Here is a 21,985-nt window from a genome sequence, read left to right as displayed (position 1 = left end):
CTCAGCGTCCCCATGGCCCGGTCCCTTAACTAGACCTCTTTTTTGTTACACACCCCCAGGAAGCAGCCCGTAGGAGCTATCTAACTCCCAGGTACCTATTTACTGCTAGATAACCAGGGGCATCAGGGTGAAAGGAAACTTTGGCCATTTGTTTCGGCCTTCGCCGGGATCGAACTCAGAACCTAAGGACTACGAATCCGAAGCGCTGTCCACTCAGCTGTCAGGCCCCATCAAGTCATGTTAATAATACTTAATACTGTTACAACAATATGAATACAATTTATATTTTTGTCACTTCATAAACATCATAAATATTCTATTCTGAACAGTATTTTAGTTCATAAATAAAAATAAACAGTATCCTGTGAAGTAAAAAAAACAGAGGGATTAAAATTCACAAAATACACTGCATACACACAAATCAAATTCTTAACAGAAAATCCTTAAGAATTTGAGTTAAAGGTCACCTTTGAAAAAAGAAACAGCGTTGGAATATAATGAAACGCCATTTTCTGGTGAGCCCCGGAAGCTCTCTGGAGCTTGTCGGGCTAATGTATGTTATATTAGACCGGGACATTAGCAAAGGAGTTCAGACCTACCTGGGACCAGCGCCAGAACCTGGCCCCTTCAGAGGTTTCAGGGAGCAATGGTCCTGGAAAAACCCCTTGTGGCTGGGGTTTTCCTTATCTGCCATCGACTGGGGATAGGCACCCAGAAAGGTAGGCATAACAAAACAAACCCCACATGGTAAAAAACTAAAACAGAAAACCGAACAGTGGTAGAAACTCCCTACAATCACAAGGAAACAAGCAAACATCACACTTTACTGCCGCTCCAATCGTCCACGCAGCCCTCCCTGCCCCAAGAGGGGGAGGGGAAGCCCTGGACCTCACCACGCCGCCTGCCTAGCATCAGTTCGGAAGCTAAGCTTCAACCAACGCGAAAAACCGCCGACCTGTGGGAGGGAGGGTTGCCAGGGAGCCTCCGGGGCTCACCCAGATAATGGCGTTCATTACATTTAATGCTGGTTTTCTGTGGGGAGCCCCTACCGGCTCCTTGGAGCGTCCGCCTCCCAGTTGACCCGGGAGGCGGCTGCCACAAAACTCCGCAACGTGAAGCCGAGACAACAGGCTGCAACCTGCGACCCAAGGCAACAAGAACCCACAGGAGCAGACACACGTATAAAGAATGGGCAGCCAGGAACCTGGTGCGACCCTCAATTCCTTGCGCCCAAAATGAGCCCTAGACGTCACCAACACAGCAGCGAAAGTTGCAAGCATCCGAACAGCACGGGCTCAAGGATAGACCGCAGGCTGGAAGACTTAAAAACTCTGCGGACGACCTGGGAGACCCGAGCCCTGAAACAGAGAACGAGGGGAACCGGATCCACCCAAAGTGCATCCCCAGACACGGTACGCTGGTAACGGCAAAGAGGCGCAACTGGACAACACAGGACGCACCCCCAGCCGAAACCAATCAAGCATCAATAACCCAAGGACCCCTCTGAAAAGCAGTCGTCTCGACCGTCGCCAGAAGGACTGAGAAAGGCTGCAAATGTACAAACCTACCACCAGTACCAAAGAGCAGAAACCCCTGCACCGGAAGAGCCGGAAGCTCCGCGACCTGACCCGCAGAGGCCCATGCCAACAAAATATGGCCTAATGAAAAACAAGCTTGAACAGAAGGGGCTACCACAAACTGAGAAGAAGATAAGAGGGCACCCTAATCAAGGACCAGGACAGCTCAGGCAACACATGAGCAGGCCGGAGGTAAAACAAAACACGAGAAATCGTACATAACAGGGCAGATGTGACGTCCACCCCGAACACAAGCCGGAGTGGCTCAGCCAGTGTCGCACAAAATGAGGCGACAGTAAGAAATATCATATAACTGTAGGCCTGAAAACCAAGAAAGAACAAGACAACCCGATGCAAAAGAGAAGACAACCTATGAAGAGCAAGAAAAAGGTGCATAGAAACACCAGGAACATCATACTGTCGCCAGAGACGAGGCTCGCAGGTGGGACACCACCACAAAGTCACCTGATCATCATAGAGATGGTGATACCCGCGTCAAAATACCAGACACGAAGAGCCGAGGAGAAGGCCGAACCAGTCACGTACAGGACTGGTCCGACCTGCTGAAAGATGCAGAGCCACGAGAAAACGCCCCGGGTTCAGACACCTATCAAGCAGCGTCTGAAAATAAAGCTGGGCCCGGCCACCAAAGGACCATGAGGACTACTCTCCTTAGGAATGGACTCCAACCGAGCCAGAACCTGAAGCAACAGCTGGACCGGGAGAAGAGGAACAGGTACCCCCACCTCGACCTGTCCCCTACCGAAAGGCATCCACTGTGAACGCCTTGCAGGCGGGTAAGGGCACCACATAGAATGGACGACGCCTAGACCACACCGACACGAAGACATCCATGGCCAGGAGTCCATACGTCTGGCAGAACCAACTAAACGAGTCGGCAACGACTGACCAATTTGTTAACAGAGGAATGAACAGAGACAGGCTGTCCGCCCAGGATGTAGGACACACCCCCGGACATGAACCTCACGGTTAGCCAAACCCCGAGAATCCAGCAAATGAGCCACTCGAAGGGATCAACCCCAAAGGTCAAACACCTAAGAGAAACCCCGTGGTTCCGGCAAAGAACCGCCAGAGAACAGTCCGAATGGAGCTGGATGGTAGAGCACCGAGTGACCTGAACCCTTCGAAGCACAAACCAGACAGCCACGAACTCCCGAAGCACAAACAGACAGCCACGAACTCCCGAACCGTGCTGTGAGCCCAACGGACGGACAGACCCCACCATCCCCGGCTGACCTGGTGAGCACTGGTCACAAAGCCCCAGCCGAGAGATGACCCGTCCGTGAACACATCGAGCAAAGGCTCAGGGAGGTGCCAAGGCACAGAACCCCAAAAAACCCCAAGAGGAAGCTGGTGACACAGCACCAACACAAGATCCCTGGAGGAAACAAAACCCAACGATTGCAAGAGAGGCGGAAGGGAAGTCTCCAAGGGAACCAAACATTCGCCGAAGCCAAACCCGATCCTGCGGGCAGACCAGCATGTCGAAGTTCAGACTCCCGCACAACCGCTCGAGCAACTGCCCGAGCAACCCGGGACCCCCTCATGAACCAGCCGAAGGCGGGACCACAGCCACAGCAACATTTCTGGAGGGAAAAGACAAGGAGCGGCCCAGGAGCCCTAAACAAGACGCAGCCAGGACTCGGGACGGAAACAGATGGAACGGCTTTCCAGATCACCAAGAAACCGAACCCGCGATCTGGAAAGACTCACACCCCTGGCGAGCAGACAAGCGGACCGACTGGGAGCCCACACCAGCCAGTCGTCGAGGTAGGCCAGACATCGAATCCCAAGCACACCCAGAACAGGGCACCAAGATCCAGTAAAAGATGCATAAATACACCAAGTGCCAATTACAAACTAGGAAGGCAACAAAAGCGGCAAGCCTGATGCCCCACCACCAAATGTGCCAGTCCCGGAAAACCTGGAGAGGACCGTGCCAAGAAGTGACGCTGGAGAATCCAGGGCCACCATCCAGGCACCCTGTCCCCAACAGAAGCCGGACAGGAGACAACAGTCCTCCGATGAGGGCATAGAATCCAGGGCGCAGACTAACAAGTCCAGAAGAACCGCAGAATCCGCCAGGCCCGTGTATGCATAGAGCAGACGGGAACCCCAGAAGGATGGGGCGGATCGACCATGTCCAACGCACCCACTAAGATGACATGACGAAGCGCAGGGGAAGAAGCCCACCCCGCCATCCCCGAAACCCCCAAAGGGGAAGAAGCCGTCCGCCGCCACCAGAGGCCGGAAGACAACCAAAAATGCCCACCAAGCGGGACCAAGCGAGAGTCAACAGAGCAAGCTGCCTCCCCCAGCACCCCGTCAACAGCGAAGGGAACAGAGTCCCTTCCGAAAAAAAAAAATATATATATAATACACACACAAGGTGTATTACACACCTTGTTAATTATTTTATTAAATTTATTTAAATTAAATTAAAATTTATTTAATAAATTATATAATTTTATTAAACGAAAAGTTCTAAAGTGTGTTTGTACAAAAATGAAATCTTCAGGGAACCAGACACAATAAGAATTCCAGAGGAATAACATAAAGCACATAGAGGTGTCTAGAGACGAAGAGGAAAAAATGCTCAAGGAGCTAAATAAGAACAAAGCAGTTGGCCCAGATGGAGTTTCACCATGGGTTCTGAGAGAATGTGCACCTGAGCTCAAGCATTCCACTTCAACTGATTTTTCAGGCATCCCTGTGTACAGGAGTTGTAGCTGATGTGTGGAAAAAGGCTAACGTAGTTCCAATCTACAAAAGTGGAAGCAGGGAAGACCCCCTTAATTATAGACCTGTAATCATTGACAAGTGTAATAGTCAAAATATTGGAAAAAATAATTAAAACTAAATGGGTAGAACACCTGGAGGAAAACTATATAATATCAGACAGACAGTATGGTTTTCGATCTGGAAGATCCTGTGTAACGAACGTACTCAGTTTTTATGATCGCGCCACAGAGATTTTACAGGAAAGAGATGGTTGGGTTGACTGCATCTATCTGGACCTAAAAAAGGCTTTCGACAGAGTTCCCCATAAGAGGTTGTTCTGGAAACTGGAACATATTGGAGGAGTGGACAGGTAAGCTACTAACATGGAGTGAAAAATTTCCTAACCGACAGAAAAATGAGGGCCGTAATCAGAGGCAAGGTATCGGATTGGAGGAATGTCACGAGTGGAGTACCACAGAGTTCAGTTCTTGCACCGGTAATTGTTCACTGTCTACATAAACGATCTACCAGTGGGAATACAGAATTACATGAACATGTTTGCTGATGATGCTAAGATAATAGGGAAGATAAGAAACCTAGATCATTGTCATGCCCTTCAAGAAGACCTGGACAAAATAAGTATATGGAACAACACTTGCAAAATGGAATTTAATGTGAATAAATGCCAAGTTATGGAATGTGGAATTGGAGAACATAGACCACCACACAACCTATAAATTATGTGAGAAATCTTTAAAGAATTCTGATCAAAGAAAGGGATCAAGGGGTGGTTCTAGATAGAAAACTGTCACCTGAGGACCACATTAAGAACATTGTGCGAGGAGCCTATGCTACACTTTCTAACCTCAGAATTGCTTTTAAATACATGGATGGAGAAATACTAAAGAAATTGTTTACGACTTTATTAGACCAAAGCTGGAATATGCAACAGTTGTATGGTGCCCATATCTTAAGAAGCCCATCAACAAACTGGAAAAGGTGCAATGACATGCCACTAAGTGGCTCCCAGAACTGAAGGACAAGAGCTACGAGGAGAGGTTAGAGGCATTAAATATGCAAAAAACTAGAAGATAGAAGAAAAAAAGAGGTGATATGATCACTGTGTTTCAAAATAATAACAGGAATCAATAAAATTGATAGAGAAGAATTCCTGAGACACGGGAACTTCAAGAACAAGAGGTCATAGATTAAACTAACGAAACAAAAGCTGCCGGAGAAATATACGAAATTTACTTTTGTAAACAGTGGTAGACGGTTGGAACAAGTTAAGTGAGAGGGTAGTGGAGGCCAAAACCGTCAGTAATTTCAAAGTATTATATGACAAAGAGTGCTGGGGAGACGGGACAACCACGAGCGTAGCTCTCATCCTGTACTACACTTAGGTAATTACACTTAGGTAATTACTTAACTCCAATATCTTCGATCTCACTTCATCTACATTGGTGTATACTATTTTCAGGAACATGTTCCCCTCTCCTTATTCTTCACTACCCCTCTCTCTAGCAATTTTGCTGGTTGCCTTTTTGTACCATTTTACTGGCCTGCCTAACCCCTATCACTTTGTAGAAAAACGAATTGATTTCTTCTTCGTTCTGCTCTCATTTAGACGTTTTGCCTCTACGAGGTTTAGTTTCAGCTTCCCTCTGTCTTCTCTTGAAAGATCTCATCTTAATGACCACACTTTCCCATCCTCAATCACTTTGTAAGTTTTCTAGCATTCCTTAGTACTTCTTCCATCTGTTTGACACCGTTTAGGGTGATCCTCAAAGGTCGATCTACCCTTTTATATACCTGCCTATTCTCCTGTAGTCCGCACACATTCTCTATGGTTGTAAGACCTTCCACGAGGCCAACAATTTTATCTACTACTTTCGCTTCTTCTACAGCTCTCTCTTACCTAGATATTATCTCCTTTTTTTTGCAACCAAAAATTATCAGGGACTTACTCCAATCAAATGTGTTTTTCCACCAACTTCGGGTTAGATGCTAATTCCTTTCTCACTTCCAGCCTAATGTTTGTTTTATCCTGGTTGCTGCAGTCTTTGGCTTCCTTTATTGCTTCTTCAATTTTTTCCTTCCTCCTTGGCCACTTGTGAATAGTTAAGTTGCATATCCTTCCTACACTGTTCTATTTCCTATGTAACTTCCTCCACCTAAAAAATTGGGTTTGCTGGTGGCGGAGCGGACAAAACACTGACGCGTGATCCTGTGGTCTCGGGTTCGATCCCGGGCGCTGGCGAGAAACAATGGGCAGAGTTTCTTTCACCCTGATGTCCCTGTTACCTAGCAGTAAACAGGTACCTGGGAGTTAGTCAGCTGTCACGGGCTGCTTGCTGGGGATGGAGGCTTGGTCGAGGACCGGGCCACAGGGACACTAAGCCCCAAAATCATCTTAAGATAACCTCAAGATATATCTGTGCTGACAAAAGCCTTTCTCCTGTTGAATTTCCTTACCTAACCTATTGTAGTCATTTCTGTTTAAAATTTGCTTTAATTTCTTCCAAAAGCTATTTTTAAGAGTATTTTCCTCTTCATTGCTTTGCAATGTGTTTCCAATTGATTCTTGTCCTTGCACAAGTCTTTCCACTAAATGTAAAATCACTAAATTAATTAAAAAAATAAATTCCCTAAATGTGAATCATGTCCTATGTGGACAGCTTGACATGTCAACAGTATCTATTGTGGGCTAGGCACTGGCTAGGAAGCAATAAAAGAAAATGTCTCTTCAGTGCAAATTTTAACCCAGCTATGCTTATTCATTTTTGAGATCACGCAAAAGCATCCCTCCCCAGCAATGAGTTAAAAACTAACTAATTAACCATTAGGGAATTATGGTACATGGCTCAAATACAAAAGGGGTCCTTGCTTTAACCATTATAAATAAGTATTCAAAGTTTCAAACAAATTCACAAAAAGGTGTTGCAAGGATACCACACAAGAACCAATAAAATAATAATAATAATAATAAAGTGAAAACAATGTATCCCTAACTAGAATACATAACTAAATCTATCTAGAAAGAATAGCACACACATAAAAACCTAAAATTAAAAAATATTCAAACGAAATTACCTCAGCTGTTTCTCTCTGTGCACAAAGGAGGAACGGCATATATGCAAAACCTAAACCTTTCAAATATTCAAACAAATTACCTCAGCCGTCCGTGGCACTTGATATGGATAACATGCATGATGTTTGGTATATCCAGGCCACGTGCAGCAACATCTGTGGCCAATAGCAAGCCTTGTTTGTTACTGAAAACCGCTCTAAACTCTTAAGACGCTGTTTCTGTTGCATTGAAGCATGGAGGGACTGAAAAAATAAAAGGTAATTAATTGCCTCCATATAATTAGTCTACAGAGAAGTTCACAACTATATTTAAAAAATCATGATATATATAATACTCAGCCCATATATATGAAAAGAATAGAAAGTAATGATGTTTCAATCCATCCTGGAACCACATCAGTTGGTTAATGTGATCTATTCTTCGTGTGACTTATACATGAGCATTTACAAGCCTAGGATGGTTAATTATCAAATTTAAACATTTAAAATTTTAATTTTCTTAAGAAGTTACATAGATGTGTGTGTGTTTATGTGGAATGAGATCCAATTTTAGGGGTTCCAGCTGATAATTATTGTACCTGGTGCTATGCATCTCCCAACATTCTAGTGCCTCATAATAAATCTAGAAGTTATCGACTGAGGTGGCTTCCACTACCTCTGCTTTGAGCACATTCAATTAGTTTACCAACCACACTGAATACAAATATTTCCTCAAATCTCTTTGGGCACATGGGTGAGAATGATAAATTTTATGTAGTCATAATTCAGTCATAATTTAGTTATAAGTCTAAATAAAATAAGGGTATGGAAAGTGAGATAGAACAAATCCACAAGGGCCGTGACAAGGATTCGAAACCTGCGTCCGAGAGCATCCCCAGATGCTGCCTTAATCGACTGAGCTACGACATGGTCAAAAGAATTGCAACCAGAAATGCTACTGAACTTACGTGGATCCTGCAGCCTCTCCGAGACACAAACCAGGGTTTTACACAATTCCCCATGCACTCGAGCTATGTCAATAGGCCATTCTACGTCTTCGCCCTTACTTCATTACAGACAGAAATCACAATAGCGTGATGCATCAAATTAACAAATAAAACAAATATGTTCATTTGATGCATCACGCTATTGTGATTTCTGGGTGTAGTGAGATAGAGTTTAGAGGGGGTGAGAGTGACCTATTCCCACAAGTGTAATGTTTTCCTAGGGGGGACTAAGCTAACATCGATACCCTTGCAAATCTTCATTGTCAAACCTTTTACTGTGGTGAAAACAATGTAGCAAGTACATTGTTTAGTACAGAATGAACACACCTGTGGATGACATTGAAGCAGAGTGAAGAGGTTCTGCAGCCTCCGTACACAGTCGATACTGTTTGCAAAACACTAGGGTGCGACCAGGGTAACATTTAAGGAAGTAGTACAAGTAAATGTCTTTCTCCTCCTGCAATATGAAAGGAAACACTTTGTTATGAAAATTAAACAAGCATCTTCAAGCCCTGCTTTAAACTACACGAGTTCTATTTCCAATTTCTCAACACAAGGTCTTTTAGCTGTATTACTTCATTCATTTGGATCATCAGAGCCTTGAACCACAGACCACAACAAGTAAGAAGCTCTACCTACTGAGCCACCAGAATCCACAAACTGTATCATGATGCAGCAATTTACTACTGTACATACAGAATTCATTATTTATATTTGAAACCCTTCTCTTCAAACTATATTTGCAATAACAACAGTCTTTTGCACCTATAGTTAGTTACCTTGCTGCAGTTAATTCTTGCCTCTGTCAGACTCTCAGCTGTTCCAAACTTTCGAGTAACATCAACTACCTTGGATTTGACTTCACTCCAATAATTTTGGCTAGTTGGTCGATTTTCAATTCAGATGTCCATTTTTACTGTCTGAAATAAAAGAAAAAACCAGCGTTGGATGTAATGAAACTCCATTTTCTGGGTGAGACCCGGAGGCTCCCAGGAGCTATCCAGGCTAATATAGATATACTGTATTAGAATTTGATCTGTGTGAATGGGGTTCATAGGCCTACCAGGGATCACGAGCCAGAACCTGGCCACCCCTCAGAGCAACGAGGAGCAATGGCCTATAGAATTGCACATGTGATTTGGAGCATTCTATAACTGTCATCGACTGGGTCAGGCACCCAGAAAGGTAAGCATTCCAAAACCAACCCCTATTCTGGTTGAAACTACAACCAAAAGTCAAACGAGGACAGAACTTCACAAAGAAAAACGAGCAAACAAGCATGACGTCACTACTTTCTGCGCAGCTTCCCCCACCCCGGGAGGGGAAAGGGAGAGCCCCAGACCCATCACGTCGCCTCCCACACCTTCAGTTATTGAGGCTGGATATCAAAACACGCAAAAAAAAAAAACAGCGTTGAATGTAATGAAACGCCATTTTCTGGGTGTGACCCGGAGGTTCCCGGAGCTATACAGGCTGATATGCTAACATCAGACTTTGGCATCAGTCATGTGTATGGAGTTCTGTGGGCTTACCGGGACCACAAGCCAGAACCTGGTCCCCTCAGAGAGGCAAAGGGAGCAATGGCCTATAGAAACCTCCGTGTGGTTGAAGCATTCTATGTCTGCCATCGACCGGGTCGGGCACCCAGAAAGGTAAGCATCCCAAAACAAACCCCTACTCTGGTTAAAATTGCTACCTAAGCCGAATTAGTGGATAGAACTCCCAAAAAGAAATGAGCAAACTAGCATGACGTCACACGTCACCGCGCCGCTGTCTGAGCAGCTCCCCCCTTCCCCAGGAGGGGAAAGGGGAAGCCCCAGAACTTCACACTGGTGATCCACACCCCAGTTCTGAGGCTGGATGTCAAGAAAAGGGAGGGAGGGAGGGGATGCTGGGGAGCCTCTGGGTCACACCCAGAAAATGGCGTTTCATTACATTCAATGCTGGTTTTCTGGGGGGAACCCCGTCGGCTTCCCGGAGCTAACTACCCACAGAGAAATTAGAGGGACTCATCGGGAGACGGTGTCTGCTCGCTCCGCAACTCAAAACCGAGACAACTGGCTGCAATCGCCACCCAAGGCGACACAGGCCTGACTAGGCCCAAGAACGAGTACGAGATAACGAGCAGCCAGGACCCCGTCCAACCGCCAAAATTCCCGCGCCCGAATGTCAAACCAGGTCATGTTGCCAAAGACGGCGGCAAGAGCCGTGAACTTACGAACGTCACGAGCACGGGGATAGACCGCATGCAGGCTAGCGTAAGAATCCTTCGGACGACCTGGGAAATCTGCACCTGCGAACAGGGAAGAAGGAAACCGAAGCAACCCAAAACACATCCACGGAACAGAAGCCGAGGCGCGCAAAAAACGGCGGAGAACCGCCACGGGCCACAAAACACGATGCACCCCCGGCCGAACCAACCATGCATCAAAAACCCAAGGACCCCTCTGGAAAACAGCAGTCTCAATCTCTGCCAGTTAAGAAGGAGACGGCTGCAGACGAACAAACCTACCGCCCCGACCGAACGAGCAGAAAACCAGAACAGGAGTGGCCACCAGAAACCGAGGACAAGAAAGAAGAGAGCACTCTGCCCAAAGACCAGGACAGCACAGGTGGGCATGAGCAGGCCGGAGGTGAAACAACGCACGAGACAGCTTGCGGAAAGGCTTAGAAGTAACATCAACACCGAACGTGAGCGAAAGCAGCTCCGCCAGCGCCGCACGATATGAGGCGACAGTATGCGGCAAAATGACAGCCCCGAACCTCCACAAGAGAGGAACAAGACAACACCAACAAAACACCTAAGAAGGGACAGAAGGAAAAGGAAGGACCGCCAAAAAAAAAAAACCATACGCTGCCAAGAAGAAGCACGCAGGTGGGACACCAGCAACAAAGCCACCTGACCATCAACAGAAGGCGAGACTCGAGGCAGAGCCGAACGAGCCGATTAAGAGGTGGAGCCGTGGGAAGACCCCGGGTGCGACCACTGAGCAGGCAAAGCCGGAAACCCGAGCCGGCAAAGAAGAGATGGAACGTCTGCAGTACCAAAAAACATCCAACGCCAGCGAGCCGCCAGGAGGTTGGAGACTAAGACCCTGACAGACTCCAGAGAAGGGACACTGCGAGACTCCGAAAACGCCAACAGGCCGGGAAAGCCAGGAACCAGAATCGAAACCTGGCAATAGGAGAGCCAAAAGGAACAAACAAAACACAACATGTAGGACAAAAGAAGCTGAGGAACGAAGAAGGTAGGCAGCAAACGGGAACGAAAGGACCGGACCAACACCAAAAGCAGCTGGACATGTTCCAACACGTCATAGGGAGACTGAAGATCCAGAGGGGACATGACCACCACAAGCAAAATCTACAGAGGAAGCGACAGGGTAGAGAAATACAAGCCAAGGAACACATGGGACACACGTAACGGGGAAAACATGTTAAACTGAACGCCCAAATGAGCCTAGAAAAGAGAGAAGAAGCACACCAGAGTCAGAGTAGGAGAAATAGGAATGCATGAGGAAGGGATGTGGCAGAGGCCAACCCCACACCTAGCGTCAAGAGCAGAGAAGAGATCCTAGAAGGCTCAAGAACCTGTACAGAAGTCGAATGACAGGCGAGAGGCAGCACTAAGAGCCAAAGCTCATCCCCAGCAAGCACAACTAGGCGAGGACAACTAGGGGAGTACAGAGAATCCAATGTACATGGAAAAGCTAAGCCTGTTACAGCAAGACCGGCAAGGAATGACGGACCCAGAAAATCATGGGAACAAAGAACCCAAACAAGGAAGGCACCAGAAAGAACCACGGAAGGGCCAAACAAACGCCACAACCATACCCCAACACGTAACCGCAGCATCAAAACCAGAGTAAAACGTCACCACATAACACCCCTGGACACAGGAACATGTACCACATATCAGGCACCTCCACCTTTGTACCTTGGAACATGGTGGAGGTGGGGCCCTGAAACTCAAGCATGGGTAGACATGTATAGGAGAGGGACTGAATGGGCATTGTCAGGCGCCGCCTTATATGGGCCAAGAGGCCTCCTGCAGTCACTTGTGTTCTGACGTTTGAATCGGGAGGTAAGGAACAAGAGCTGCCACTTATGGGCTAATAGCCCTGCTGTAGGCACCCCTGTTTGAATGTTTTGTGTCCTCATGTACGTATGTACTCCCATTCGTACCCCCAAAACGAACCAGTGCCTGGACGAAGAAGACACCAGACCGCATAAACTCGCCTGCAGAACATAGGCACGAAAGGTCATGACAATTTTACTAGGTTGGTACTGCCGGAGGCGGCTAAGGTATCGTGCACCCGCAGCACAGAACACCGGGAGCACCACCTGCGGAAGCAGGCCAAGGCCACTCATGCAGGAGAAGAGGAAGGGAGAGGCGAAGGAGGCGCCCCTCACCCAAAACACAGGGAAAACCGGCGTCCTCCCCATAGCAGCACTCCAGAACACCCACAGGAACAACGGGGAACGGACTGGAGAATGAGAAGAGCGAGAGGCAAAGCACACGAGAGAAAATGGATCAAGAACACCAGTACTTGTGCACACCGCTCGAACCAAAACAAACTCCCACGGCACATGCGCAGGACACGAAAGAAAAGTAGCCCAACAGTTTGTATCCCGAGTGATTCGCTTAAGAGAAGAAACAGCCCAACGCACGGGAACAGAAGCCAAAAAGAAGTAAGCAACGACACACATAGCTGGCTCATTTAATGAAAACAATGAACCGAATTGGAACCCAACCAGTAGCCCAACCAGGCCACAAACAGCCCAACCCGGCATTCCAGACCAGGAGTATGGAAGGAAAACGAGCAGTGCCGAGACACAGCACGGAGAGAAGATACATGAACAAAAGAATAAGACAGGGCCGAAAACCAAGAGGAAACACGGAAGAGGACCAACAAGCCCTAGAAAGGACTGGAGGGAAGCCTCACTGAAAACGACAGACGTTCCAATAATATGGGAAGGAGCAAAAACCATCCCGAACCTTCAAGAACACAGAAGCAAGCACAAATGACAAAGGCATAGAAAGGCCCAGTCGCACCCAAGACCAAAAGTCATGCAGAACCCCAAGAAGAGGGGAACATGATGGAGAAGTCCCGTCCCAAGAAAAAGGGAGTGAATAACGGAGAAGAGCACCCACCGACAGATTGTAACCAATGGGCGTAATTGACATGGAACCGAGCCCGGGGAGGGGCCAATGCCCAACAACTCGTGTGGAGAGTGGGGAAGGAAAAACCCCACTCCGTGCAACCGTAAGCCCCGCCCAGAAGGTAGAAAAAAACCCGGCGGGGTCCAATGGGGCCCGAGGCTCCCCAAGTCAGCCCCTCCCCAGCCTCTGGAACCCACACGGCAGACCCCGGAGCCGAGCCATCCCCCCAGACCCAGCCTCACAAGTAAAAACTGGGGCAGCCGTGACAAGCACAAAGGAAGGGAGCCCACTGGCAGACTCATACAACACGGCTGGAGGAACAGGCTAGAAAGCCCCTGTCGCTACCCCGGGTGGGGAATTCCCCCAAGACCAATCGTGTCTCAAAACCCCAGGATGGAAGCCTCGCCCCGACCCCGAACCCACGGACGGTAAGGACCCAGATGCAGGGAGGAAGGGGAGGGGGGGGGGGGAGGACCCGACAAGAAGACCAACCAAAACGGGGCAGCCCTGGGGCTTACGGGGAGCAAACAACTTAGCACGTTGCCACCAAAACCCAATGTGCAACGCCTGTGCTGCCTGCACCCCAGGACCTGAGCATTTACTATAAAAGGACTTGTGCTCAGGTAATCCCAGGAAGGATACTGCTAACCGGTGCCCATATCTACCAAACACCTTCTAAGACTGAACCTCCAGGACGTGTACACCCACGGAACCTAGCACGGGGAACCACCAGAAGAAGGAGGAGAACTCAGTACAAAAGGGGAAAGAACAAAGGCAGACCCCACCAAGGTGGACAAACAAAAAGAAAAAGAAAACCCGCAAGAGTACAGTGTACCCCGGAGGAACAGAGCCGGCCGCTTTGATTGGTGAAAACAAGCTGCGCAGTACCCTGCGCCCCTACTAGTCCAAACTGCCCCTTACCCTAAGGCAAACAAGGGAGACAGATCCCTATCACACAAAGGGCAGCCGAAAACTAAGCAGTAAACGGCCTAGCAGAAGCAGGATCCAAGAACTTGTGAAGGTAACCCCACGCCCCAAGGGCAGTACTTACAGGGCACCTAGGGAAGGGAACCCTAGGCGCATCAGGCCCGAGTACTGGAGACTCACTCTCGGCTCACGCACCACCTAAAAGACAGACACCACACTCTAGGTACAGTGCTGAAGCAACCACTGGAGCTGGTTGATACCTGGTTGATAGGGTTCTGGGAGTTCTTCTACTCCCGGCCTTTCAAGCCCGGCCCGAGGCCAGGCTTGACTTGTGAGAGTTTGGTCCACTAGGCTGTTGCTTGGAGCGGCCCGCAGGCCCACATACCCACCACAGCCCGGTTGGTCCGGCACTCCTTGGAGGAATAAATCTAGTTTCCTCTTGAAGATCTCCAGGTTGTTCCGGCAATATTTCTTATGCTTGCTGGGAGGACGTTGAACAACCGCAGGACCTCTGATGTTTATACAGTGTTCTCTGATTGTGCCTATGGCACCTCTGCTCTTCACTGGTTCTATTCTACATTTTCTTCCATATCGTTCACTCCAGTACGTTGTTATTTTTCTGTGTAGATTTGGTACTTGGCCCTCCAGTATCTTCCAGGTGTATATTATTTGATATCTCTCTCGTCTTCTTTCTAGTGAGTACATTTGGAGGGCTTTGAGACGATCCCAATAATTTAGGTGCTTTATTGCGTCTATGCGTGCCGTATATGTTCTCTGTATTCCCTCTATTTCAGCAATCTCTCCTGCTCTGAAGGGGGAAGTGAGTACTGAGCAGTACTCAAGACGGGACAACACAAGTGCCTTGAAGAGTACAACCATTGTGATGGGATCCCTGGATTTGAAAGTTCTCGTAATTCATCCTATCATTTTTCTGGCTGTCGCAATATTTGCTTGGTTATGCTCCTTAAACGTTAGGTCGTCAGACATTATTATTCCCAAATCCTTTACATGCTGTTTTCCTACTATGGGTGCATTTGATTGTGTTTTGTACTCTGTATTATGTTTAAGGTCCTCATTTTTACCGTACCTGAGTACCTGGAATTTATCGCTGTTAAACATCATGTTACTTTCTGATGCCCAGTCGAAAACTTTATTAATATCAGTTGACGTTTTTTCAATGTCTTCAGCCGAGGTAATTTTCATACTGATTTTTGTGTCATCTGCAAAGGATGATACGAAGCTGTGACTTGTATTTTTGTCTATATCTGATATGAGAATAAGGAAAAGCAGCGGTGCAAGGACTGTACCCTGAGGTACAGAGCTTTTAACTGCACTTGGACTAGATTTTATATGGTTGACCGTTACTCGCCAAGTCCTGTTTGACAGAAAACTGAGTATCCAGCGTCCTACTTTACCGGTTTACTTTACACTGGAGCTGGAGCACACAACCGGTGCCTTTAGCATCAGCCGAAGAACTGGGGTGTGGATCGCCAGCATGGGGGGGGGGGGACCTGCGCAGACAGCGGCGCAGTGACGTGTGACGTCATGCTAGTTTGCTCGTTTCTTTTTGGGGAGTTCTATCCACTAGTTCGGCGTTAGGTAGCAATTTTAACCAGAATAGGGGTTTGTTTTGGGATGCTTACCTTTCTGGGTGCCCGACCCAGTCGATGGCAGACATAGAATGCTTCCAACCACACGGGGGTTTCTATAGGCCATTGCTCCCCTTGCCTCTCTGAGGGGGGCCAGGTTCTAACTCGTGGTCAGAAAGAGTAGAAAAACCCAGGCGGGGTCCAACGGGGGCCTTGGCCAAGTCAGCCCCTCCCCAGCTGCGGGAACTACCACATCAGAAGCCGAAGCGACCAACACCCCCAAATCCGGGTTTCTATAACCAAAACAAGACAGCCTCGGGGCTTCTGGAGAAGCAATCAACCTAAACATAACGTGCCATGCCTGTGTCGCCTGTACCCAAATAGTCATCAGTGGACTGGGTAAACCAAGTCATGAACAAGCAACAAAACTCGCAGGACTCTGGATTGAAGATGTCACTGACAAAGCACGCAGTGTGACGGAGGCAAAAAACAACGAGTCACCCTGAGACAAGGGGACAGAGCAACCCCTCAAACTCGCACAAAACGAGGGGGGACTCAGGGTCACATCCATCAGACCCACATGCCCCCGTGGGATTCCCAGGGTCCTGAAATAGAACACACGCTCAGGGAAGCCCAAGCAGGGTAGTGCTAACCGGCGCCCAAGTCTACCAACTAACTTTCTAGAAGCTGAACCCCCAGGATGTGTTCATTCACGAGGGCCTAGCAGGCCACCTAGAAACACAGATATATATAACTGAAGTCCTAGACAGGGGGCAACAAACCAAAACGAGTCTGCCCGAAACGCTGCGCGTACTAGTGGCTTTACAAGATTGTAATTACTATGCTATGTATCCTCACAATCCCAATGTACCTTCTTGTATATATATAAATAAATAAATAAATAATAAATAAATGAATAAAAGGCAGAGCCCCTCCCCTCTCCCTCACCAGGCAGGAAAACAAAAACAAAAGAAAAACTCTGTAAGAGGGCAACATACCCAGGCAGAACAGAGCTGGCTGCTATAACAGGTGATAACTCGCTGTGCAGTACCCCGTGTCACTACCAGTGCAAACTACCCCTTACCCTAAAGTAAACAATGGAGGAAGAAACCCTCAAGCACACTCAGGGCAGTCAATTACCGAGCAGCAAATGACCAACAGAGGTTGACCCCAAGGTGACGTGTGGAAGATAACCCCAAGCCCCAAGGAAAGTGCTTACAGGGAACATAGGGAAGGTGATTTTAGGTGCATGCAGCCCGAGTACTTGGGAGAGTACTCCTGATTTACGCACCATCAAAGAAGACTTGCCCCACACCACAAGGCACAGAGCAGATGACAGAAGTCAGGAGCCAGTGCCACAGCGACCAATGCCATTCACATCAGCCGAAGAACTGAAGGTGTGGGTAGCCGGCATGAGGGGTCTGGGGCTCCCCCTTCCCCCTCCCGGGATGGGGGGAGCTGCAGAGACGGCGGCACGGCAAGTGGTGACGTCATGCTTGTTTGTTTTTCTTTGGGAAGTTCTGTCCACTCGTTTGACTTTCAGTAGTAGTTTCAACCAGAAAAGGGGTTTGTTTTGGGATGCTTACCTTTCTGTGTGTCTGACCCGGACAATGGCAGACACAGAATGCTCCAAATCACATGTGCAATTCTATAAGCCATTGCTCCTCGTGCTTCCCTGAGGAGGCCAGGTTCTGGCTCTGGCCAGGTTGCTAGTTCTGGTTCTGACCAGGTACCTGGTAGGCTTATGAACTCCATTCACACTGACTGATGCCAAAGTATATATCCTTATCAGCCTGGATAGCTCCAGGGAGTCAAAGGGGCTCCTCCCAGAAAATATCTGCATAATTTACAATGTATAGTATATCCAGTACTGTTTAGTAGTGTGTATTGAGACAATGTCTGTACTGAGTGGTACACTATATATACAAAGCACAAGGTACATACTACATTTTCTGGTGTATAAGATATATTTAATTTTACATGGTTATTTTGTGAGACTTTTTATTTAGAATATTTCATCATACATTTATTTTAAAGTGATTTTTCAAGTGGTTTTTTATTGTGAAAATATGATTTTTGTGCATGTATACTATATATATAGGGTTAGTTGTGGACTAAAGACATGCAACCTATCTGTCGGCAAATACAGTTCGTATATATATTAAACCCAGGTGACATCACACGTTTCTAGCAAACACAAACATTAATATCAAACCAATTACCCATTAGGCTATTAAGTACCCATTAAATTACTCATTCAGGCCAGGTGACAGCTGAGTGGACAGCGCTCGGGGTTCGTAGTCCTAAGGGTCCAGGTTCGATCCCCGGCAGAAACAAATGGGCAGTTTCTTTCATTTATTGACATAAATTGACATAGATAAAAAGCAATCTACATGCAATGCTAACCTTCCGCTTCATGTTTATCCTCTTGGGAACGGAGTGAACAATCGATAGTGTTGCAGAGAAAACAAAGGTCTGCCGCTTTTCTTTAGCCTCTTTGTTACTATTTATCAATTCCAGGAGTTGTGTTAACTCTTGAAAGTGTCCACGCTCAACCATACGATCCGTTTCATCTATTGCCAGGTAACTGTAAAAATGGGAAGTACAAAAATAAAAATTAAAATGTAGAAGAAGAAACTACATGTTGTCATCATTACCCCATTTCCTAAATTCACGGATGTGAAGAAGCATGTCATCCAGTAAGGATAGAGAAGTACTATAGGGGAAAAAAATAGTCCATAACACATGATAATGTTTCAAGTGATGAGTGGTTTACCTGGTATACTGAATTAAAACCAGTATCGAGTAGTGAAAAAGAATATGAACATAATATTCAATGGTGTTGGGCTCTAGGCAATGACATATGACAAAATTGGCACCATATGGGCAAGAGTGAAAGAAAGGTGTAAGCCACGAATGTGGTACACAGTTGATGACAGGCTTCTAGTACCCCTAATCTTAACACTTTCGCGCTCTGGGCGAGCGAGCGCTGCACTACCCCAGGTGGATTTGGGCTTTCTACGGGAGCGCGCGGTAATTCTGGAAAGTGTATACTCTTTTCAACTTGTCACCTCAATTCTCGTCCTAAGTTTTTCAATTTGGTATCAATGTGTTCACAATAGAATTCTCTACACGACTAACTGCGTATAAACTCCAAAAGCCCGGCTTACCACCCACAGCAAACAGAGAAAGTGAGACCGAGTTACTGGGGAGCGCCCAAGAACAATAAAATGCGTACACTCTTTTCACTTTGGTCACCTTAATTCTCATCCTAGGTCTTTCCTTTTGGTATCAATGTGTTTGCAATAAAATCCCCTACAGGAGTACATGCATATAATATATAAAACTGGGTCACACTCCACCTGCGAACAAGATGAAAGCAGACCATGCGTTATCCGTGATGGACTGCCCATTCACCTACCCGTTACATTCCAATTCCCCCCCATAAATGTTTAACATTTTTTCCGGTTGCTAACATCAATTTTAGTGTTACAGTATTCATTTTGGTATCAAATTGTTCCTAATGGAATGCATTAGATGGATATATGCATATAAGGGCAAATTGAAGAACAATATTTCCAATACAATACGATAAAATATAAACCACAATATAAAATATATAAAAAACAAAAACTTTTTGTATTTACCAATCCAGTGTTTTTGTGGAGCATGACATGGGTTGAACATTAGTTTTATCCACTCCACTTGCAGCAGGAAATCGTTTCCTGAAGGGTCAACCCATGTTTTTTTATAGGTGGAGTGGATAGTGGGCAAGCATTACTGCTTATCAGCCCAGAATTGTTTCTTGTGATAGTATTTGCTGTAGCACGGTGCCGCACACGGTGGTACATCACATGACTTGCACTTATAGCTTCAGTCCCTCCTATTACCAGACAGTTTGCAAACATGACACCTCAGACACTGCTGTATCTTTACTTGGGAATGGGACAAGTTTCTGTTCAGACGTTCTGTATTATCCACAATACCTGCTTGATACCTGCTTGATGGGGTTCTGGGAGTTCTTCTACTCCCCAAGCCCGGCCCGAGGCCAGGCTCAACTTGTGAGAGTTTGGTCCACCAGGCTGTTGCTTGGAGCGGCCCGCAGGCCCACATACCCACCACAGCCCGGTTGGTCTGGCACTCCTTGAAAAAAAACAATCTAGTTTTCTCTTGAAGATGTCCACGGTTGTTCCAACAATATTTCTGATGCTCGCTGGTAGGACGTTGAACAATCACGGACTCTGATGTTTATACAGTATACTCTGATTGTTGCTATGACACCTCTGCTCTTCATTGGTTCTATTTTGCATTTTTCTTCCATATTTCGTTCACTCCAGTACGTTGTTATTTTACTGTGCAGATTTCGGACCTGTCCCTCCAGTATTTTCCACGTGTATATTATTTGGTATCTTTCTCGTCTCCTTTCTAGTGAGTACATTTGAAGAGCTTTAAAACGATCTTAATAATTTAAGTGCTTTATCTCGTCTATGCGTGCCATATACGTTCTCTGTATTACCTCTATTTCACCAATCTCTTGCTCTGTTGGGGGAAGTGAGTACTGAACAGTACTCAAGACGGGACAACTCAAGTGATTTGAAGAATACAACCACTGTGATGGGATCTCTGGACTTGAAGGTTCTCGTAATCCATCCTATCATTTTTCTGGCTGATGCAATACTTGCTTGGTTATGCATCATTATTCCCAAATCCTTGACATGCTGTTTTCCTACTATGGGCAGATTCGATTGTGTTTTGTACCCTGTATTATATTTCAGATCCTCATTTTTGCCGTACCTGAGTACTGTACTTGCAATTGATGACCGTTAAACATCATGTTATTTTCTGCTGCCCAATCGAAAACTTTGTTAACAGTATCGCTCGCTTTGGACACAGATCACATTCACTTTTTCTCTCTTGAGTCCTAGCCGTGGACAGGACTCGCATCCATTCCAAAAATATTTGTATAAAATTCATTTTTTATCCAATCGACCTCGGGATAGTTTCAAAATAAGCGCCTTTAGAGTGCGTATAATTTAATACCAAAATGAAAGATGTAACACGAAACTTGATGTCAGAACACTTGAAAGATTATAAATACGTTTTTGGGTCTAAATTTTAAATTTTAAAATATTTTTTAAAATTCCATTTATTGTGCTATTATTATGGGACTAGTTTTAAAATGCGCGCCTTTATATTGCGAAAAATTTGATACCAAAACAAGCGATGTAACACGAAAATTTATGTTATCAAACTGAACGAGTATACACATTAGGTTGTAGTGTGCAAATTGGTGCTCGTTCATGGGTAACTTTAGGCTTTGCTGCGGGGAGTCTCGCCAGGCTTTTGGACATTATATGCATATACACCTGCAGGAAATTTAATTGCGAACACAATGATACCAAAATGAACAATATAGCACAAGAATTAAGGTGAGAAAACTGAAACTAGTATATACATTTAGGCGTCACTGCACGCTCGCCCACACTATCCGCCCCATGACGTCAAAGTCTGCGGCGATCACGCGCCGCGCGCGATAGTGTTAATGTCTGTTTGTAGTTTTTCAATGTCTTCAGCAGAGGTAATTTTCATGCTGATTTTTGTATCATCTGCAAAGGATGGGTTTTCTGGGAAAATCTGGGCAAATATATTTTTTTTTTCTTACCAGAAGCACCACTAGGCATAATCAGACACTCGTCTTCTGACTCAGACGTTGAAGATACAGCTACAGGTGAAGTGAATAGTGGCCACCTCACACCTGATGGTCCGGGTGTTGCAACATTGGCTCCAGTGGCATTTACATCAGCAGCATGTGGGATGTTATCATTTGCTGAGGACATTTACTAGGCTGAAAGAACAGTAGTGCCGAAATGACTTCTTCATGGAAATGGAGTAATGCGAGTTTCCTTATAT

The 21,985-nt window shown here is 46.3% G+C and overlaps 1 protein-coding gene across 1 annotated transcript in view; it reads right to left on the bottom strand.

Annotated features, from left to right (window-relative positions):
• The window catches only part of LOC138349936 (ATP-dependent RNA helicase DDX24-like), a 38,371-nt gene that overhangs the window by 3,383 nt on the left and 13,003 nt on the right, over positions 1-21,985 (bottom strand). The window contains 9 exon segments of the mRNA XM_069299935.1: positions 7,493-7,515; positions 7,518-7,583; positions 7,586-7,652; positions 8,723-8,785; positions 8,787-8,852; positions 9,175-9,254; positions 9,257-9,274; positions 9,309-9,315; positions 18,482-18,662. Coding sequence (XP_069156036.1) covers positions 7,493-7,515; positions 7,518-7,583; positions 7,586-7,652; positions 8,723-8,785; positions 8,787-8,852; positions 9,175-9,254; positions 9,257-9,274; positions 9,309-9,315; positions 18,482-18,662 — 571 coding nt within the window.

The sequence above is a fragment of the Procambarus clarkii genome, chromosome 43 (assembly GCF_040958095.1).
Source record: "Procambarus clarkii isolate CNS0578487 chromosome 43, FALCON_Pclarkii_2.0, whole genome shotgun sequence".
NCBI lineage: Eukaryota > Metazoa > Arthropoda > Malacostraca > Decapoda > Cambaridae > Procambarus > Procambarus clarkii.
Note: the sequence above shows the minus strand (reverse complement) of the source record. Positions and strands in the feature narration are given on the sequence as shown.